Below are 18761 nucleotides of genomic sequence, written 5' to 3'. Positions count from 1 at the left end.
TAAGTTGGTGTATGGTGTACGCCATCGATCTCCAATGATGGGAAATTTTGTTCATAAAATCGGTGGTTTTCTCATCAAATTGATAGCTTTACATGTTACCGATTCAAGGGGAAAGTCATGCAGAATTATTTTTATTATTATTTAATATATTACCGATTCCAGAAGAAGACCAACAACAATGAAGTGTGGGAAGGGAATTGAGTGAAAATGTGAATCATAAGGTGATAGGAGCTTGAGACGAAACCAGTAGGTGGAGACCATTCGGTAACTTACAAATTAAAAGTCCGAATCCAGCATAACTTTCTTATCCATTTAACCTAATAAATACAATATTTTATACATAGAGCCATCTGATGCTTATCCGGTTCAAAACGTGGTCACCCTGGCCCTGAAGAGTGAAGAATTTGGATAAGAACTAGGAGGTGACGTCGACCGATCGACCGCTAAGGACACGCAAAATCACGCCCACACTCGATCATTTTTCACGAGGCCAACTCAATTTTCTTATTAGCTCTTGCAAAAACAACTTATTTACAACTCCATGCCATTCAACACCTGGCCCATCCTCCCGCTCCTGAAACCAACTTTTCTTACAAACTCACCACTACAATTATACACCACCGGTAAACCTATCAACCCCTTTCCTGCAAGCCCTTCACTGGAGTCGGAAGATTTACCCGTCGGAATTGCGTTCACTGTCCGCTTATAGGGCCCGAACCACTTGGCTTGCATGTACCCATTCTTCCTCCATGGTGGCACCGGCATATCTCTGATCTTCATTGACTTCTTCATCTCCGCGCACATTAGCCTCACCATCTGCTTGAGCTCGAATTGCTTTACCACCATGACACAAGGAAACAGCCGGAGTAAAGTCTGATAAGAGCTCGTCGGCCGGGCGATTGTGAACTCTCCGGCGAGGAATACTTCGACCACGTACCGAGATTCGGCGACTACCACGTCTATGTATTCGTATTCTCCGCCGGGACACCGACCCGTTTTCTCCCATTGAGATTTGCAGAGTCCTGAAAGATCAGAGTTATTGCATGGGTATGTTAGGGTTGGTGCATGGAAACCGCATTGAAGCGACGTCGTTTTGATCTTAAAGTTTGAGAACAGCGTACGGAAGCAACGTACGCTGCATCATGGACCGCATGATCCAAGTGCCATGAATAAACATAACTTTTCTATTATTGATCTATGTACCTGATCAAATCCAAAATCAGTCCCTAGATATTCTTCATGATTATATGACAGCTGTTTGGCTGGCAAGAAAATGTGAAAGAAGGAAAGTTTCATTAAAATGAGACGAATTTTCTTTTGTTCTCTTCTCCGCAATTTTCTCACCAACCAAACGCGGGTAAAACGGAAAATAAAAACAAGAATCTAGAGTACTTGTCCTATCTTTACCTGCATCGAAGCCTCTACGGCGCAACAGAGTCATCAGTCGCCGCTTGAACCCTTCCGCCTGACAGTTCTCCAAACTCTGACAGTTGACTTCCAGCACATCACGAATCTTCCGCTTGACATCATCATCGCCGTCGTCGTTGCCATCGTCTCCACCGATCAAGCTCTGCAACATTTCCCTCGTCACTGAATCGGACCAGCAGTTCTCCGAGTCGAAATCGCTTCTTTCCTCCTCCATCTTCCAGTCTTCATCTCCAACCTGCAGCTCGATCACGTCCCTCTCCAGAAACGAGTCCACCAGATCGGACAGCTCCTCCGAGTCGTCTTCCTCGGAGTGATCGCTCCCGCTGCTGTCGCACAGCCGAGCTCGCGCCACGTCATCGAAAGCTGCTGAAACTCTCTTGAACCTCATCGTCATTGCTGATCCCAAAGCTTGCAGGTCAGTCTCTCTACTCTCTCTCTAGTCCCTTCTCTCTATCCATTTCTGAGAAAGTAAGGCCATCAATGCATTGATGGCTGAGTATAATTTATGGAGGGAGGAGAGACGGGATGAAGATGCCCACACGTGGCATCACTCCTGGTGTAATGACAAAAGGCGGACGCCGACAACTGTGAAGTAAAAACCTAACGCCGTTATTTCCTCTCTCATATGTTTGCCGATGACTATGAACGTGGCGGTTATGACGGCTTGGTTAACCCACGGCCTAAATTCCACGTGTATATAATAATTATCGTAGAATAAAATTATATACATTCCATGTAATAATACTTTTAACAATTTTCTAATTTACTTTAAATACGATCAGTGGATATGGATATCATTTTAGAAGAAAAATAGTCAAGCGAGTCATTTTCCTTTTATTATTTGAATAATTTTATTTTGGCTATTCAAATTGGAATTATCCAAATTGACTGCCCATGATGATGTGTCGTCTCTCAATTGGATGGAACCCCCTCGTGACTTCATGCGCCCTTGATATGGTCTGCGCTGCATGCCTGTTGAAACCACTCGCGGGCACGTGACAGCCAACCCTCTTTGCTTGCCACGCCATTAGATTTTGCTGACTGGTTGTCTATTTTTTTTTTTTTGGCCTTTTAGCCACGTCAGTTAGTGGAATGCAACCCTCTTTTCTTGCCACGTCATTAAATTCTGCTGACTGGTTGTCTATTTTTTTGCTTTTTAGCCACGTCAATTAGTGGAAATGCACTAGGAAGGCAACGTTTGATAATGACTTGATGTAAGCATAGCCCGACTAGGAAGATGTAACACAAGTCATCTCTCTGAGCTTTTGGAAATCGATCCATATTTTATTATTATCAACTAAATTTTCACATAAAATATTCACATATTTAGAAAAATAACTTTCCTCTTTTAGAAACATAGCAATACCACTTACCAATTTTCTTATCCTTGTTTCACATCCAATCATTTTTCAAATAGGAACGGTAATTGTTTACTAATATTGTATTTGTTTTTTTATTAAATATAAAAAATCAAGACTTTTCCTATTCATTTAAAAGTAATTTATTTATATTAACTAATATAATTAAAATAAACTTATTAATAGAAGTTCACTTTACTTAAATATAAAAAATCAAGTAGTTAGCCGGTTCAAGCATTGAAAGTGGTACGTAGCTCATCAAATAATACATTATGAGTTATAGCAAAGTAGTTTCAAGCACCATAAAGAGGGATGAAGTTGCTAACAAACAACCGACCTACAATGAATACTCCCGATATTACATTACCTTCATTGAATATTTCCTTTAATTGATATCAAATTACTTTCGGTCTATGATTATTTGGTTAAAAGTATCATTGAAAACCTAAATTTTGAAATTTGACCCTCCATCCTATTTTGACTTCATTTGAACAAAAATACCCTTATCATTTTCTTATAAAAATAACCATTTTTGTAAACCCCACATGTAAATATTTGAAATTTTAAAGGACATTTATATCAAAAATTGATTATTTTTCAAATAAAAACATGAATTTTACCCCATTAATTCTTTAGTTTAATAGAAAAAAATCAAATCCGTTGGCACAGATACTAAGCCTAACATGTGATGGGCCGGATAATGAACTTGCCAGCATCTAGTAGGCTACTAGATTTCCAGAGCATATGGCATGAAAATCTGAGAGCAAAATATGCAAGTTCCACTGGGAAAATTAATCAAAAGATTGAGATAACACTGTAAAAGAATTTAACTTGTATAAGATCAGGGATGAGACTGTTGCACTTTTAGAAATTTAAGGCACCCATAATATACCAACATTTAAAATCTGCCAAACCGAAAAGTCTGAGCGTCCACTCCCACTTTACATCCAGATTTCATATTTAAATTGAAAAAAAAGAACTCTTCAAAATCAGGACTCATTTGGACTTCTTACCAACAGGTGATCTCGCAAAAAAAACAAGGAAATCAGGAGCTGTCCATGGGAATATCACTGCTATTTGGATTTGATGGGTTGGCAATGAAAGGGCTCTCCACGATATTCTTGTCGGTCTGGCCAGCACCGAACTTGAACTCATGTGGAGGAACGTCTGCAGGAGGACGAGCAAAAATGGATGCAGCACCAATGGTGTTGAAGGCAGGAGCAGGAAGTGGATCATTGGCCTTTGGGAAGCCAAAGGTAAAGGATGCTGCCCCTGAAGGTTGGAAGATTGGCATGGTGGGGCTAATGCTCTCCATCGACCCAAAAATACTCCGCTCATACTCCTGCAACTGCTCGTGAACAGCTACGATACATGAAGAGAAATGAAAGTCAGATATGCAGCAGAGATGGGCCTGTTTCATGGATATGATTGGCCAGCATTGAAGTAGAAGACACATTGAATAATACAACAGGTAAACTGGGAATCAAAGCAGAGAACATTTTAATCATAATAATAACAGATCAGAGAAAAAAAAATTGGATCTATTGCAGATCCTTCAATTTTCCTCTGTTTCTACACAAGTCAACTTGACAACAATTTAATCAAAACTACTTCAAAGGGTTAAAAGTGTTTTGGATTTTCGCCTTGAGAGCAAATTCCTTACAGATGTCCACAGTTTTGTTATCATGATCAGCAGAAGAATGGGTTCAAAAGCTTCTGCATGGACATCAATGCTACATTGTATTAATATCAAGAGTTTCTATGGTTATGGTGATTTTGTACAATATTTTGCTCAGGCATCATCCTAAGGAGTGATAAAATCCTTTGCAAGTGTCCCTAATTTTGTAAGAGTAAACAGCAGATGAATGAGAGAAAATAAATTCGGATCAAGGGAAGACAGGTTTTTGAAAGAATTCCAACATCTCTTTAGAGTGATTTTTAGGATAGGAAAAGGTTTGACCAAAAAGAAATTAGTTCCTCCCATGACTGATAAGATGCCTGTTAATGATCCATTATGGAAACCACAAAATCAGGGTATGGTAGAGCCTAAATCATGTTCAACCAATTCGGAGAACTAAGAAGTATAGATGTATATTTTGAGTGCACATGATAGTTTTATCCCATTTCAAAGAGATCAAGGAAAACTTCTGTAAACTATAGGTCTAACACCGTGTCCACCCACCAGCCCGACCAAAATAAATATAAAGAAAAAAAAAGAATAATGCACACAATTTTTGGTCTTCCATTCCACTGATCATAAATTGATAAGTATTAGTGGTTCAGGTTTTGGTTTTTCTCTGAACAATCTTAATAATCCTCTACCAGTTTTCTAATTCAAGCCAATTTTGATCATGATATTTCTAGAATATAGCCCAAGAAAAAAAATTATATAACGTCAGTTCAACTTAAGCGATTACTCATTGTAATGCTTCCTCTAACATCAAGATTAGTATCATATGCAAACCTTGAGATAGTTCAACAGATGGTCTCCGCTCTTTCACCCACTGATAGCTCTGTGCAAACCTCCATCCTTTGCACTTCATCAAGTACGCTATTACAATAGCTGGTGACCTAACAAGGGGACAAAATAACATAATTTTAATTCTCACAAACTGGACAGTAAAAGACATTTTTTTTATAAGCAAAGATAGGATATATTAAAAGTCCCTGACAAAAGGGTGCACAAAAGTATAAATGTTGTATACAAAGACACCAAAAGGTGAAACAAAGCTAAGGGATAAAGAAAAACAACTCCCCTGCCTCACTTATACCTCAGCCAATCAATGAAGTCCAACATGGACAAAAAGCTATCACCTATGTACATTCTAAGCCACACCAAAAAAATAAACTTGAAGGAATGTTTGATAGCTTGGTCCCTTTTTCAATATTTTCAAGAGCTCTCCTATTTTTTTCTTTCTAGATGGTCCAAAATAAGCATAAGGGAGCAACTTTCGAAACTTTGTTCCCATTTTTCCTAACAAAAGATCCATGCCAGCTTAAAGGATCTCTCTTACTGTAGGGTGCATCACCCATTCTATCTCAAATAAGCAAAAACAATCTGTCATGACATGACTGCTTTCGAACAATGAAGGAGGATATAATCAAATGTTTCTTCATCTCCTTTGCACAAATAGTTTGGTCCAATGTTAATATCTACCCCCATGTAGCTTCCAACACAAAAAAAAAACCCATCCTCACCAAGGCCCAAGGATTCCAAACCATGCTTTTTGGGAATGTCTCTGAACTTCAGATGGTAAAAGGAGGAATAAAGAGATTTAACTAAGAAATTATCACTTATTCAATTTGCCAAACCATTTTATCCTCCATACCACTGCGGATCGATTGTGCTAGCAATTTCCTGAAAAAGGCCTTCACCTTTTCTAGTTCCCAGTCATGGATCTGTCTTGTGAACCTGTGGTTATCCTTCCCAATCTGCTCCCACATCTCAACTAACCATACATCTTTAAAGTCAGCTATAGAAAATAATGTGGGGAAAGCCTCACCCAAGGGTTCATCCCCATACAACCTATTCGTTCAAAACTTCACCCTCTTCCCATTTCCCACTCTAAAGGTCGTTCTACTCTTAAAGTCTTCCCACTCACTCCTAACAGCCTTCCACACTCCCACCCATGCCCTACCTTTACTCCTTTGTAACACCATTTGCCCTCTTCCTCTACTTAGTTAAACGAAATCACCTGCTTCCCAAGAGAGTCGCTCTCGCAAATAAATCTTCATAGCCACTTACCATACAAAGCTTTGTAGAGGATGGTCAGTCTTCTAATACCTAAAGCCCCCACTTATCTTATCCTTTCAAATTAAAGACCAATTTTTTTAAAAATCTCTCCTTTATCACATCCCATATTCGAGTTGATTTGAAAGGAGCTCCTAGCAAAGGCCAAGATATTTGGTAGGATGAGTTTCCAAACCCTGGCAAGCTCATCCACATTGGCAACCTTTCCACTAAGAATCAACTCACTTTTCTCCAGGTTGATCTTAAGGCCTAAGATTACCTCAAACCCTATGAAAAGTCTAACTCAAGTACCCCATTTTTCCCTTTGCAACATCATTAAGGATAAGAGTATCATCAGCAAACAAAAAATGGAATAGGTTAATTTCCTCTCCTATTCTTCCACTAATCGAGAAACCCGAGATGAATCCCCTCCCCCCCTTCCTTTGATATTTAGGATAAGATAAAGAGACATAAGAATAGAGGATCACCATACCTTAATCCTTTAAAACTCTTAAAGAAGCTTTAAGTGGTTCCATTTACGAAAATAGAGAGCTGAGCAATATAGATACGCCACTTGATCCAACTTATCCATTTGGAGTCAAAATCCATTTTTCCAAAACTGCTAATAAGAAATCCCAATTGACATGACCAAAAGCCTTCTCAATCTCCCTCCTTCCCTTCTTTTCAACACATTTCATCCTAGAGGCAAGGGCTTCATTTACAATGAGAACCACATCCAGAATTTGTCGTCCTTTCACAAACACAAGCTGGAAAGTCAAGACCACTTTTCCCACCACTTTTTGAAGTCTATTAGAAAAGACTTATTGCTAGAAGCTTATTAATTCCCTCAACAACTAATTGGTCTGAAATCTTTTAAGTCTTCAATACACCTTTTTCTTGGGATTATAACCATGAAGGTGGTGTTTGGACTTCTCTCAAATGAGCCCAACTTGAAGAACTCCCCAAAAAAGCCCATACCTTACTTTTCATGAAATCTCAATTGAATGGCTAGAAGGCAATAGAGAAGCCATTCAACCTAGGGGCTTTATCCTTGCACAAACTAGAGAGGCTTGAAAAGACCTCCTCAAAAAAAGGAGCCTCCAGACACCCTGAATCTTCACTACCCAAACTTTCAAAAATCATTTGACTAATGCTCAATCTTCTACAAGCATTGACCATTTTATGGAGGAACTGTATGTTCTTATCTCCCTCTTTAAGTCATAGCTCTTAACTTTGGCCTCCATGAAACTTCACCCATTATTGCCCACTTGCAATACTCCTCCATTGCCTTCCTTTTGGCCTCAATCTCTTGAATTGAAAGAATGGTTTCCCTTTCCTTTGCAACCTAAAAACCGATCTGATTCAAAGCTCCAACTTTATTCGTGACAACATTCCCAAAAACCTCTCTATTCCAAGATTTTAAGATCGTGTTTCAAGGCTTTTAGCTTGGTTGCCAAGATGTGGCTATACAAACCCCCAACAAAATAGCTTGTTCGCCGGTTTCTAATCAGGTCCTTGAACCTTTCCTCTTTCAACCACATATTTTCAAGTCTAAAGGGCGTTTTATCCCTCCTCAACCCTACTCCATCCAATAAAATGAGAGTGTGATAAAACTCTAGTCTTGGGAAAACACATTGAGTCAGGCCATTGAAATGATTTTCCCACTCTTTTGATATTAAGAAGTCATACATCAAGTAAAAGAACCATCTGCTAAGGGGAGGGGTTCCTCAAGTGAAGCCCCCCAATGAAATTTGAAAAACATTGTATAGTTGCTAAACTTCTTAGGCAATTCCTCCTTTCCTTACAGAAACGGACTATGTTGAAATCACCCTTGATACGCCAGAAGTCATCCCAACGCCCTCTAATATCACATAGCTCTGGCTAAAAATCCCTTCATCCCATTTTGAACCAGTCCATACACTCTTGAAAACATCCCGATAAAATTGTCTTCACTATTTTTGAACTAACAATAGATTTTATAAGACCCCACTTCCATATCAATTACTTCATCACTCTATTATCCCAAAAAAACAAGATTCCCCCAACCTGACCTCTAGCATCCACGGTGCCCCAACTTAAGAATCCACCCATGCCCAGACTCTTCACCATCTAAACAGACATTTATAGGACCTTTTTTTCTTGTAGACACATGAGCTCCACCCTCTGAGGCCTTAATAAGGGATTTAATAACTTTTCACTTATCCTCCTCGTTAATTCCTCTTACATTTCAAGAAAGAATACAAAGCTTCATCAACAAAACTTGGAAATGTCCCAATTGCCTTTCCTGCTCCTCCTCTCTTTTCTTGAAGTAGAGGAATAATTGATGGACACTCCAACTTATTCAGTTCCCTCTCAAATCTAAACCAAGGCTAAGTTTCATTTTTATACCCGAACTTAAGGCATTGCCTCTTATTTTCTGCTCCATTCTCCTCATGAAGGCCACGATTTCTTCCTTGAAACCACCAATTATCATCCCTATGAACCAACTGAAAGCTACTAGCTTACTAAACAACCTACAAGAGGGTTAGAATCCCACTATAAAACTGAGGGTGGATTGATTCCATTCCAATAAAAGTTTCATCATCCAACCCCCCTCCTTCCTCACCATTATCATTGATTAAATGATTTTCAGGAAACACCACTAATGAGTCATTTAGAATCATGAATAGAGGCCTAATCACCACCCTTTCAAGATCAATGGAGAGAGGATCGACAGTCTCCAAGTAGAAGCATGCCCTAAAGAAAAGAAAAGGGAAAAGAGACCGACCCAAACTACAAGAAGGAAGGAGGGGGTGGAACCATACTTGGGAAACAAGAGACTTCAGCCTCTAATGCTTCATCAGTGTTGTCCTCTCCAAGGTTGATATATCTTGAGTTGACTCTTAAACAACAAAATTACACATGCCCTAGAACTCTGTTGTTCCCCCTATTGTCATCAGAGACAAGCTCACTCCTTCAATGCTAGGGTTCAAGTAGACTAAGTCCAAAGAGAGAGGAGTACTTATGGATTGAGAGAAGCCCAAACATTAAGAGAGCTCCTCGGCCCCTTTAAAAGCATCCAAGCCCACTCCCATTTGGACCAATTTCCCCTAAAGATCAATACTTCTAAATTTAATCCCTCATTCAAACTAACTCTTCCCTAGCCCAAAGAACAACTTACACGACTCTGGCCCTTAAAGGGTGAGGATGTTCCCAAGAGAGCCCGCCTTCTTTGAACCAACCCTCAAGTCCTCCTTTAATCAGAAAATTTTCTTAGCCCTTTTGAAAGAAAGACATGTTTTTCTCTTTGGGCCTCCACCCACCAATTGGACCACCTCGTCTTCTATTGTATTCTTCTTCTTAAGGGTGCCTCTTACCTAATCAGCATCCACTAAGGCTAGGGCCCACTACTACTTCTTTACTCCAGTAAAGCCTGCTATGCCCTTACCCTTTGCAATCCCTAGGACCTCAAGGAGCAACACAACATCACACTCTTTTTGAAGCTGCAAACCTAACCTTCCCACACTCACCACAACTCCATGCTAGTCACCCCTAACCTAAAACTTCATGCTAACTGCTCTCGACTCCACCAAAACCCAAGGTGGAGACTCCCACCATCAATGAATGGAGTAACAAAGATGGCCCACCGCAACCTAATATTTATCATCAAAAATTACCAATGGCTTTGTAGTTCAGTGGTATTATACATACACAGTGAAACATTGTGGGAGGGTACAAGATAAAGTCCAACTAGGATCTTTCACCAGAATTGATATGTGATATGTGAAACCATACATATAGCATTCCAGTTCTAGTCTGTTAGGGCTGTGTACGGATCTATTGTGGGGCAGGGGATACAATTGTCCCACACATCTACTTTTGAACCAAAACAATGATGATGATGGAAATAACATAGTTTGCAATAGTAATTCACCTATTTTTTCCCGACATGCAATGTACAAGAACACGAGCCTTGTCCTTTTCACATTGCTCTGCAAAAACAAACACATGCATTACACTATGCCCAGTAAGCAAATTAAACTTCACAATATGAAGACATCAACAGCTAACCAACTTGTGAACATCCAGACAAACTGTAACAATAGGTAAAATCTGATGATAAATTCATCAATATGTAAATGCCTTGAGTAGGCAGTGAATTAATGGAACAAATGTTTCTTCACTACCCACTAGCTTATTATATTTGGTTTTTCCACCCTCCAGGGGTCTACGACTAGTTAGCTTATGTCTCATTATATTCCAACATTGGTAGAATCCAAATATTTCAAATGATCAGACAGAGCAACCAATGCAGGATGATTGCTAGAGCAGAATCTTTACTGATTTGGTGCACCTTAACATAAAATTGTTTGAACTCAAACAGTAAGCAACAAAGCCTTTTTATCTTTTTCCTTTTTTTTTCTTCTTGTTGGTGCATGTGTGAGTGGGGGAAAGAGAGAAATATGTGCCCAAGTGTTCAAACCAAAAGCGGCATATGAATTAACAAATCATCAGTTTCCAATACCATATAAGATAGACACACCTAAAAACTGAATTGCATCATCAAACGGTAAACTTTTGTCATCTGGTAGGCAGTAATAAGTGAAGGAATTTTTGTAGAGATTTTGACAAGCAGGTACCGTCTGCAAAGAAACAAAATAAGATAAAGATCATGTCAGGCCTTCTATTATTCAGTGATAAGTGAAGGACTTTTTGCAAAGATTTTCATAAAATGATGAATATTAGAAAAGGAAAAAAGGGAAAAAATGAAACAAAATTTTTTTATCACCAATTAACAAGTTAGTGATATTAAAGATGTCCAATGGCATAGAGAACAACATCAAAATATAAAGAATAGATCATGGTAGGTATGCTTTCTGCCATTAAACAAATGAAACAACATCCTCGCATCTATACATCAAAGTGAGTAAAGGATTAAAAAATGGTTACCCCACAATTTCTTAGACAATAATTAGTTGAATTAACAAGAAACCATAAAACTTATAACAAATAAGCCACACATTTTACTGTTTCAACAACATTCCAAATGCAAATTAACATTTTAACACAATACTCTTTATTTTCCTTTCTATGGAATTCATTTCCCCACTATCATGTGATAAAATATGAGCAAACAAGCATTATGAACCGAGTTATTGCAAACAGCAAATTTCTGTGACAACATTATGCACCATGATTTACATTACTAACCCAACTGGTTGAAGATTTATCACAATAAAAGGGCCTTCCTATCTCTAAGCCTCCCCTGACCAATAAACTCATGGAGGACTCTACATCATAAAAAATCTGTTATGTTCCTATTTTGACCCAGAATAGAGAAAGACCAATCAAAGCTAAACTCACACCCATTTTACCATTTGGCCACAAAGTGCTACAAATTGAGACATCCAAAACCGCAGAAGCAAAAGCCTAACAAATCATTGGTTGTTCCAAAAAGTGAAGGCTTCTAGTGGCAGGAAACAAACAATAATAGGTGAACCACAGAGGCATCAACACCCATAGGCTTCAACATAGCACACTGGTCAGGGATAATCCAATTCCATGATCCAATTTCTCACCAACCAGAGACTAAGGAAATGATGCAACATAAGGACAACCCACTTGGCATACCTCCAAAACCTACTATAAAAATCCTCCAAATTAGACCTCAAGCTTAACAGCAAGAGCAAGAGACACTAAATATCAATTGAATCATGTTACTCCCACAACTTCCCAAAACTTGGAGGAAAAAAACCCCCAGCTCATACTCTTCCAAAATATCTTTATTAAGACAAGAATTATACCTAATTATCTACCAACAAAGATGATCAAAGCTTATACAAACAAATCACGAAAAACTCCAGAGAGAGTAGGTCCCTATGCCATAAATCTAATCAAACCCTCACAAGATCCCATAGCTAATGAAGCCCTTGAGGCATGGCTCAAGTGGTAAAGGGTTGGGGAGGGAGGTTCCATGTTCAAATCGCAGTAGGGACAAAAAATTTACCTATCAAAAAAAAAAAAGAAAGATCCCATAGCTAATGAGATAACTTAATGCTTCTTATAACAACTTTAGAAATAGGCCATAGACATGGAGCACCATGATTACACAATTTCCTACCAATACTGGAAACCAAATATCCTGTCAGTGCTGCATTTACATCAGCTATTGTCCTCTTCACCAATAATGCCACAGTCACCATCCCAAAAGGGCTTTATCCATAACAAGAAATGAAATAAATGCAAAAACCACAAAACATTTCTTAGATCCACTCCCTAAAGTGTATACCAACAGTAGTGCCCTCAGGCAATGGACCAGAGATTTCAAGTTTGAGCCTTCCCAGTATTTAAGTGGTCTAGGGTAGAGGGGTGGGCCCATCATTTTGCCTCATTGGCAGTTGGATAAATGCCTCATCATCAAAGCAGATTCCCCATTATTAAGGGGGTAAAAACTATATCTCGCATCCATTAAATGATATCTTGACATGTGTATCTATTTTATTTACCACCAACACCAAGATAGTAAGAGTGGGAGATAATAGATAGGAATAAATGGAATCAAAAGCTTTACTAAGTCTTTTTTTTTTTTTTTTTCTTTCATATGGCCTTCACTCCCGCCCAAAAACAATGTGCTTCATTTGCAAATATCTCGAGACAGCCAATGTTTCCATCAGAAAAAAGAAAACCTTGAATCAGTTTGAGACAAGTTTGGGTTATCAAAAAACTCAAATACCTCCTTTCATGCAGTAGTTTTGTAGGAATGAAAAAGAAACCCCTACAAAATTCCACATGAAAATTTCTGAAATGTTTAAATCTCAAAGCAATCACTTAAACATAAAGGATCAACTAATTTAGGTGTATCAATAAATTTTTACCATATGCATATATTCTTGCAAAAATCGGCATAACCACTTCCACTACACTCCAAACTCCTTTTCTCTTTCCTGTCCACAAACTTGCTCCATAATCATACTCCGTGCTTTTAAGTTTTATCCCCTTTTAAACACATTCCCATTTTCAAATATCATTTATTCAAGAAAAAAAAATAGTGCATACATTAAAAATATAAAGATAAATTTGTGTTCAATGTTAACAAACAATGAAGAAAACAGAATCTATATACAATTTTACCAATGGCGTTGGTATGTAAGAAGGATGGTTTTTACTTAGAAAGCAAGTAAATCTACTCAACACTGTTGGGCCCTGAAAGTGATTTTAGTAATCTTTTCTATCAGTTTTCACTAGGGATGGTAGTGGGTTGGGTTTACAAGACCACCTATCCTGGCCTACCCCTATTGGGATGGCTATAGGGAAGCCAAATTAGTGAGGCATTTGAAGACTTGGGCTGAGTTGGAGGAGGCCAGATTTTATACCAACCTGACCGTCTAGCTTTTATTTATATAGAAATGGCATGTTTTCCCTTCAACATTTTAAAATTTCCTTATGAATCCCATATAAATAATGTGATTTTCCCCAAATATCTCCATTCTCACTCCCAGCCTCCGACATTTCAAGCCCTAGCGCCCCATTCATCCATTTCTTCAACGTCTTCTAAGCATTTTCAATGGCATTTTTTTGGTGTTTTCTCCAGCATCTTCCTTTGGCGGTCTTCATCAAATATCCAAAACAAAAGACTATTACTTAGAGGTGGACACCAACTCAATCCGGTTATAACATTGCTTGTGGGTTTTGCTTTCTATGCCCTTTACTTCGTTTTTTGGCATTTGCGTCTTTGTGGGGTTCAGGATCCTTGGTAGGGTTTGATTAGAAGAGGTGGATCTGTGTTTCAAGATCTGTGTGTTTTCGCATCTGCATTTTGCTTATCTTCTTGGCTTTGCTCTTATCTTAGGGATATTCTGAAAGAAATACATTTTTACATCATTGATTGATTTTTTCCACCTTTATATGGGTCTTTGATCCTACAAATTTTCTCCAAAAGTTCAATTTTTCCCTGGGAAAATTATTGGCCATTTAAGGTGGATGACTTTGTTCTTTTAATTTCAATTTCATAGTATGGTCATCTGTTGATGGTCTACCGATTATTTGTTAGAAGTGATATATGGCCCAAGTTGATCCATCCCGAATCAACCCACCCCCAAAATCCAAGGTGGACTGAGATGCAAATAAACTTAGCCGCCCCATCCCACCATGGATTTAGTTTAGGGATGGGAATTTTCTTATTATATAGGGGTGAGGCTGAGATAGGGTTGACCCATCCTACACCCGCGTTGTTTATATCCTAGTTTTGACACTTACATGGAAACCTTTCACCTTTGTCTCTTTTTGTTTGTGTTTTGTGTGTGTGTGTGTGTGTCGGGGTTTATCAAGAAAATTTCATTAAGGATATGGCATTAGTGGGGAGTCTCAGCACCCCAAATCCTCCAAATTTTTATTCACTGTCCATCTTACAAGGATTCAAGACTGGTCGTGATAGCTTTCGAAAGCCACCAAGGACTTCATAGATCTACTTTTTTTTATATATGGATGCTATCCTTCACTTGACTTCATGGATCTCCTTAGATCACCAAACTCCACTTACATCACCATAGTGCCACACAAACACCTCCATAACCATTTCCCCTTCAGAGGTTGACTTATATAACCACAATCAACCTAATACCCAAAACACATCTTCTTCAACACACCCATACAAAGAAAGTCTATTTGAACTTGCTCTACCCTTCTGGATAGCCTGTAATCTTAAACTAGACATGGAGCAAGTCAGTACATTAACAAATATGCTTCTAACCAACACTAATTCCCCCCTTTCAGAATTTAAATCCTCCCTAATCCACCAAACCTGCTTCCAACTCTTTCAACCCAGTAAAATGCCAACTTAATGTTATAAGAAGTCCCATCAACACCCAACATTAATTTCCAGATATTGTAGATTCATTACTTTCCCCACCACGAAGCCCTCTTGCTTCAAATTAACCTTCAATCATGCCACCACTTCACAGCAAAGAAAATCCTAACCCTTCAACACAGAAGTTGCATCCTCTGCATAAAGAAGGCAAACTCGTTCAAGGTCCTGAGGATGAATCCTTTTTCTAACCCAAATTACCACCACGTTAGCCCCTGCTCCAACTCAAAAGATAAAAGTGAGCTTCTTTAAGCCTCAAACCATGATGGCTCCTCTAACTAAAGTCACATCTTCAAAATTATGACACCCTCATATCTTTTCTCACAAATTTAACATGTATTCTTTTTTATCTTCCTGCATGTCCTAATAGCACCTTCAGCTCAACGAAACCCATCCTCCTTGTGCATAAAGTCATTTCCTTAGCTACAACTCTCATCTTGTCCTCAAAGGGTACCACTCTAGCATCTCATGAATGCTTTTTCATTATCCAATACTTCCCAACTCAGCATCTTCATCATGTAAATCTCATTTTATGGTCATATTTTTCTTGACTCTTGAGTATTCTATACCATAAAGCATTCACAGATTTCCACACCATAACTAAAGCAGTTTATGCCATATAGCATTCACAGCCGTCATAACCGTCAAAACTACCTCTTCCCAATAATGCCTCATCCGCACAACCAGAGATAGAAATCACTTGAAACATAGAACTTCATGGACAAAGCACTAGCTAGTGACATAATAATTGGAGGAGAGAATTAATAAAATCACCTTCCAACCACTGGATTGCATCACATCTAATTAACACTCCTTTCAATGAATCCACTACATTATCCCCCAAACACTTATCAAAAAACTAGGTTTGATTGCAAAATACAATATTTAATCAAGCTAAGGGCTTTTCTGAGTGCCAAATATGGTAAAGGTAACAAACAAGTGAAACCAGCTATGCTTCAAAATTGTTTCAATTCCAATCCTCAAGAACCAAGAAACTAAATTTATCACCGAATTGAAGGAACATGTGCACAAATACTAATTTTGCTAATTATTGTCCCTATCTGCAGCACAGATGACTACTCGTGATCACTGAAGTTTGAACCATTAACTAAATATACAGAAATCAAAGATACCAAAATATGTGTATCCTCACATTGAGAACGCGAGAGATTCCCTGAGTCTTGAGAAGCTCCGAGCGCGATGCGTTATCGTAGCTGCCCAAATACAGAAACTCCGGCAGGATCTCTGACGGAAAAGCGCTCACCTGAATCGAAGTTTTCTCTGATGATGCCGGAATCCGGTGGCCACAAACACCACAAACCTCTCCTTCCTCATATTTGTGGTAGTGACCACAAACCCCGCACGGGTTCTCCCTCTCCCTCTTCCTCATGTTAAACGACAATGTTTTGGCTGACACCAAGAACAAGAAAAGGCCTCTAGAGATCAAAAAGGGGAAGACCCGGATCAAGGAAGAGAGAACAAGGCCAAGTGAGGGTAGGTTTTGAACAGGGGAATGAAACGACGACGTTTCGAGTTAGACCCAGATAAGGAAAAAGGTCTCTGGAGACCAAAATAATCAAAACCCAGATCAATAAACGGGAAATAAAGGATGGGTTAGTGTGGATTTGAAATTTGATAATTCAAAGAGAGCGAACTAATAGTAAAGATGATCTTCGTTTGGGGAAGTTTACAAGGAAGCTTCTTCAATCAGATTTGCTTTTGGGGCCTCATAACTTTGTCTCTATATCAGTGCTATACAGTATGCACCACAAGATCAAAGCACGTCTCCCTCTCTCTCTCTCCTATATATATATATAGATTATTGTATACTGATGCTGATGAATCGATGATGAAGACATGAAGAGGGCTGCATGAGATTCTTGATGATGGGCACCCAGGGCAGTGATAGTGAAATGCCACAAGCTGTCCTTTTTCTCCCTTCAATCACATGGGGCTTGCCAAACACATCTTAGTTTTGCTAACTCTTCAGTCTGCAATCATGGTGTGCTACATTTACTTCAACTGCTGTTTCATTAGATTTCAGATCTCCTTGTTTCCCCATCACATGAAATATTGTTATTTTTTAAATAACAAAAATACTTTTCAATAAATACTCAATAGTATTTTTTTTTAGTAGTGCACGTATTCCAATTAAGTTGAAGGGCATAAATAAATATATTCCAAGGAAACAATAAGGAAAAAGTAAGTTTTTCTGCACTAAAAATAATTACAAAATAAAAAATATTAATTATTTTTAGATAGTTATTTAAAATTTATATTTTATAAGCTCGGCTTCGGTTTTTCGTATCAGTATATGAAAATATACTTTGCTACTCTTTTTAAATGAATAGAGTTGCTACCAAATTCTTATGTAGTGGATCAATGAATCATAATTTTATTAATATAAATAATTTAATCCATTGTTACAATACTTTATTTGAACTATTCTTTTACCTATGTTAATTATGTATTTATCTTAATATTTAATTCTTATCATAAATGTTTAAGATTGTTTAATAAAATTAATTTAAAAATTATTATAAATCATTATATTAACATATTTATTTTTGTTTGATTATAATTGGGGGTAAAGAAGGTTAAGTAATAATGAAAGTTGTAGAATAATAAAAAAAGATAGTTGAGGTAATTAGGGTAAATATGAATAAAAATGTAAAATGAATATGTAAATTTAAAAATAAATTAATTATTTTTAGTTATGTTTTACTTTAAATAGTATCATTAAATTATTTTAAAAAACATACTTAATTTATTTAACAACTTAAATTAAATTATTAAGTTATTTTAAGGTATTAAATTGATTTATGAAACACTCACTTATAGTCTGTTTAAAATTGATGAAAAAATAATTACTTTACTAATTAACCCTTCAAAATTTATTTAATTTAAAAAAAATTATGAAATTGATTTTTTTTTTACTACCTTTATGCAATAAATATAACTATAATACAAATATGTGGGTAAAATTAGAAAAAATATGACCAGCATATGAAAATACATGGTCAAAATATGATTATTATACAAAAATCGTGACCTAAAAACTATAATATAATCAAAGTACAATAAATATCATTTGGAATGAAAATTTTGCCAAACATGTTAAATGTGTAATGGAGCTATAAAAAAAATATGATTAAGGCACTAAAGACAAAACTCGTAATTAAAGTAGTGTTGATGTAATTAAAAAAAAAGGTTAAGATACGAAAAATGTGATAAAAGTATAAAAAACGTAATCATGGTATGAAAAAAAATGAATCGTTGTGAGAAAAATGTATTAATGATTTTAAAATATGAATAATATGACTAAGGAATAAAAATAAAAAATTTGACCAAATAAATTAGGTATGAAAATTCTGGTTCTGGTATGATACAAAAATGTAACCGT

The 18761-nt window shown here is 37.4% G+C and overlaps 2 protein-coding genes across 2 annotated transcripts; both read right to left on the bottom strand.

Moving 5' to 3' along the window:
- Positions 1 to 232: 232 nt before the first annotated feature.
- LOC117926391 lies at positions 233 to 1915 on the bottom strand. Its single transcript, XM_034845480.1, has 2 exons — positions 1408 to 1915; positions 233 to 1022 (listed from the first exon to the last, which is right to left on the bottom strand). The coding sequence occupies exons 1-2, from the start codon at positions 1820 to 1822 to the stop codon at positions 532 to 534; spliced, it is 906 nt and encodes a 301-aa protein (XP_034701371.1). The 5' UTR covers positions 1823 to 1915; the 3' UTR covers positions 233 to 531.
- Positions 1916 to 3595: 1680 nt separating this feature from the next.
- LOC117927097 (protein-tyrosine-phosphatase IBR5) lies at positions 3596 to 17345 on the bottom strand. The gene is made up of 5 exons (XM_034846504.1): positions 16512 to 17345; positions 11039 to 11138; positions 10430 to 10487; positions 5251 to 5357; positions 3596 to 4148 (listed from the first exon to the last, which is right to left on the bottom strand). The coding sequence occupies exons 1-5, from the start codon at positions 16746 to 16748 to the stop codon at positions 3832 to 3834; spliced, it is 819 nt and encodes a 272-aa protein (XP_034702395.1). The 5' UTR covers positions 16749 to 17345; the 3' UTR covers positions 3596 to 3831.
- Positions 17346 to 18761: the final 1416 nt, after the last annotated feature.

This window comes from Vitis riparia, chromosome 12 (assembly GCF_004353265.1).
Source record: "Vitis riparia cultivar Riparia Gloire de Montpellier isolate 1030 chromosome 12, EGFV_Vit.rip_1.0, whole genome shotgun sequence".
Taxonomy (NCBI): Eukaryota; Viridiplantae; Streptophyta; class Magnoliopsida; order Vitales; family Vitaceae; genus Vitis; species Vitis riparia.
This window is presented reverse-complemented; position numbering and strand designations above follow the sequence as displayed.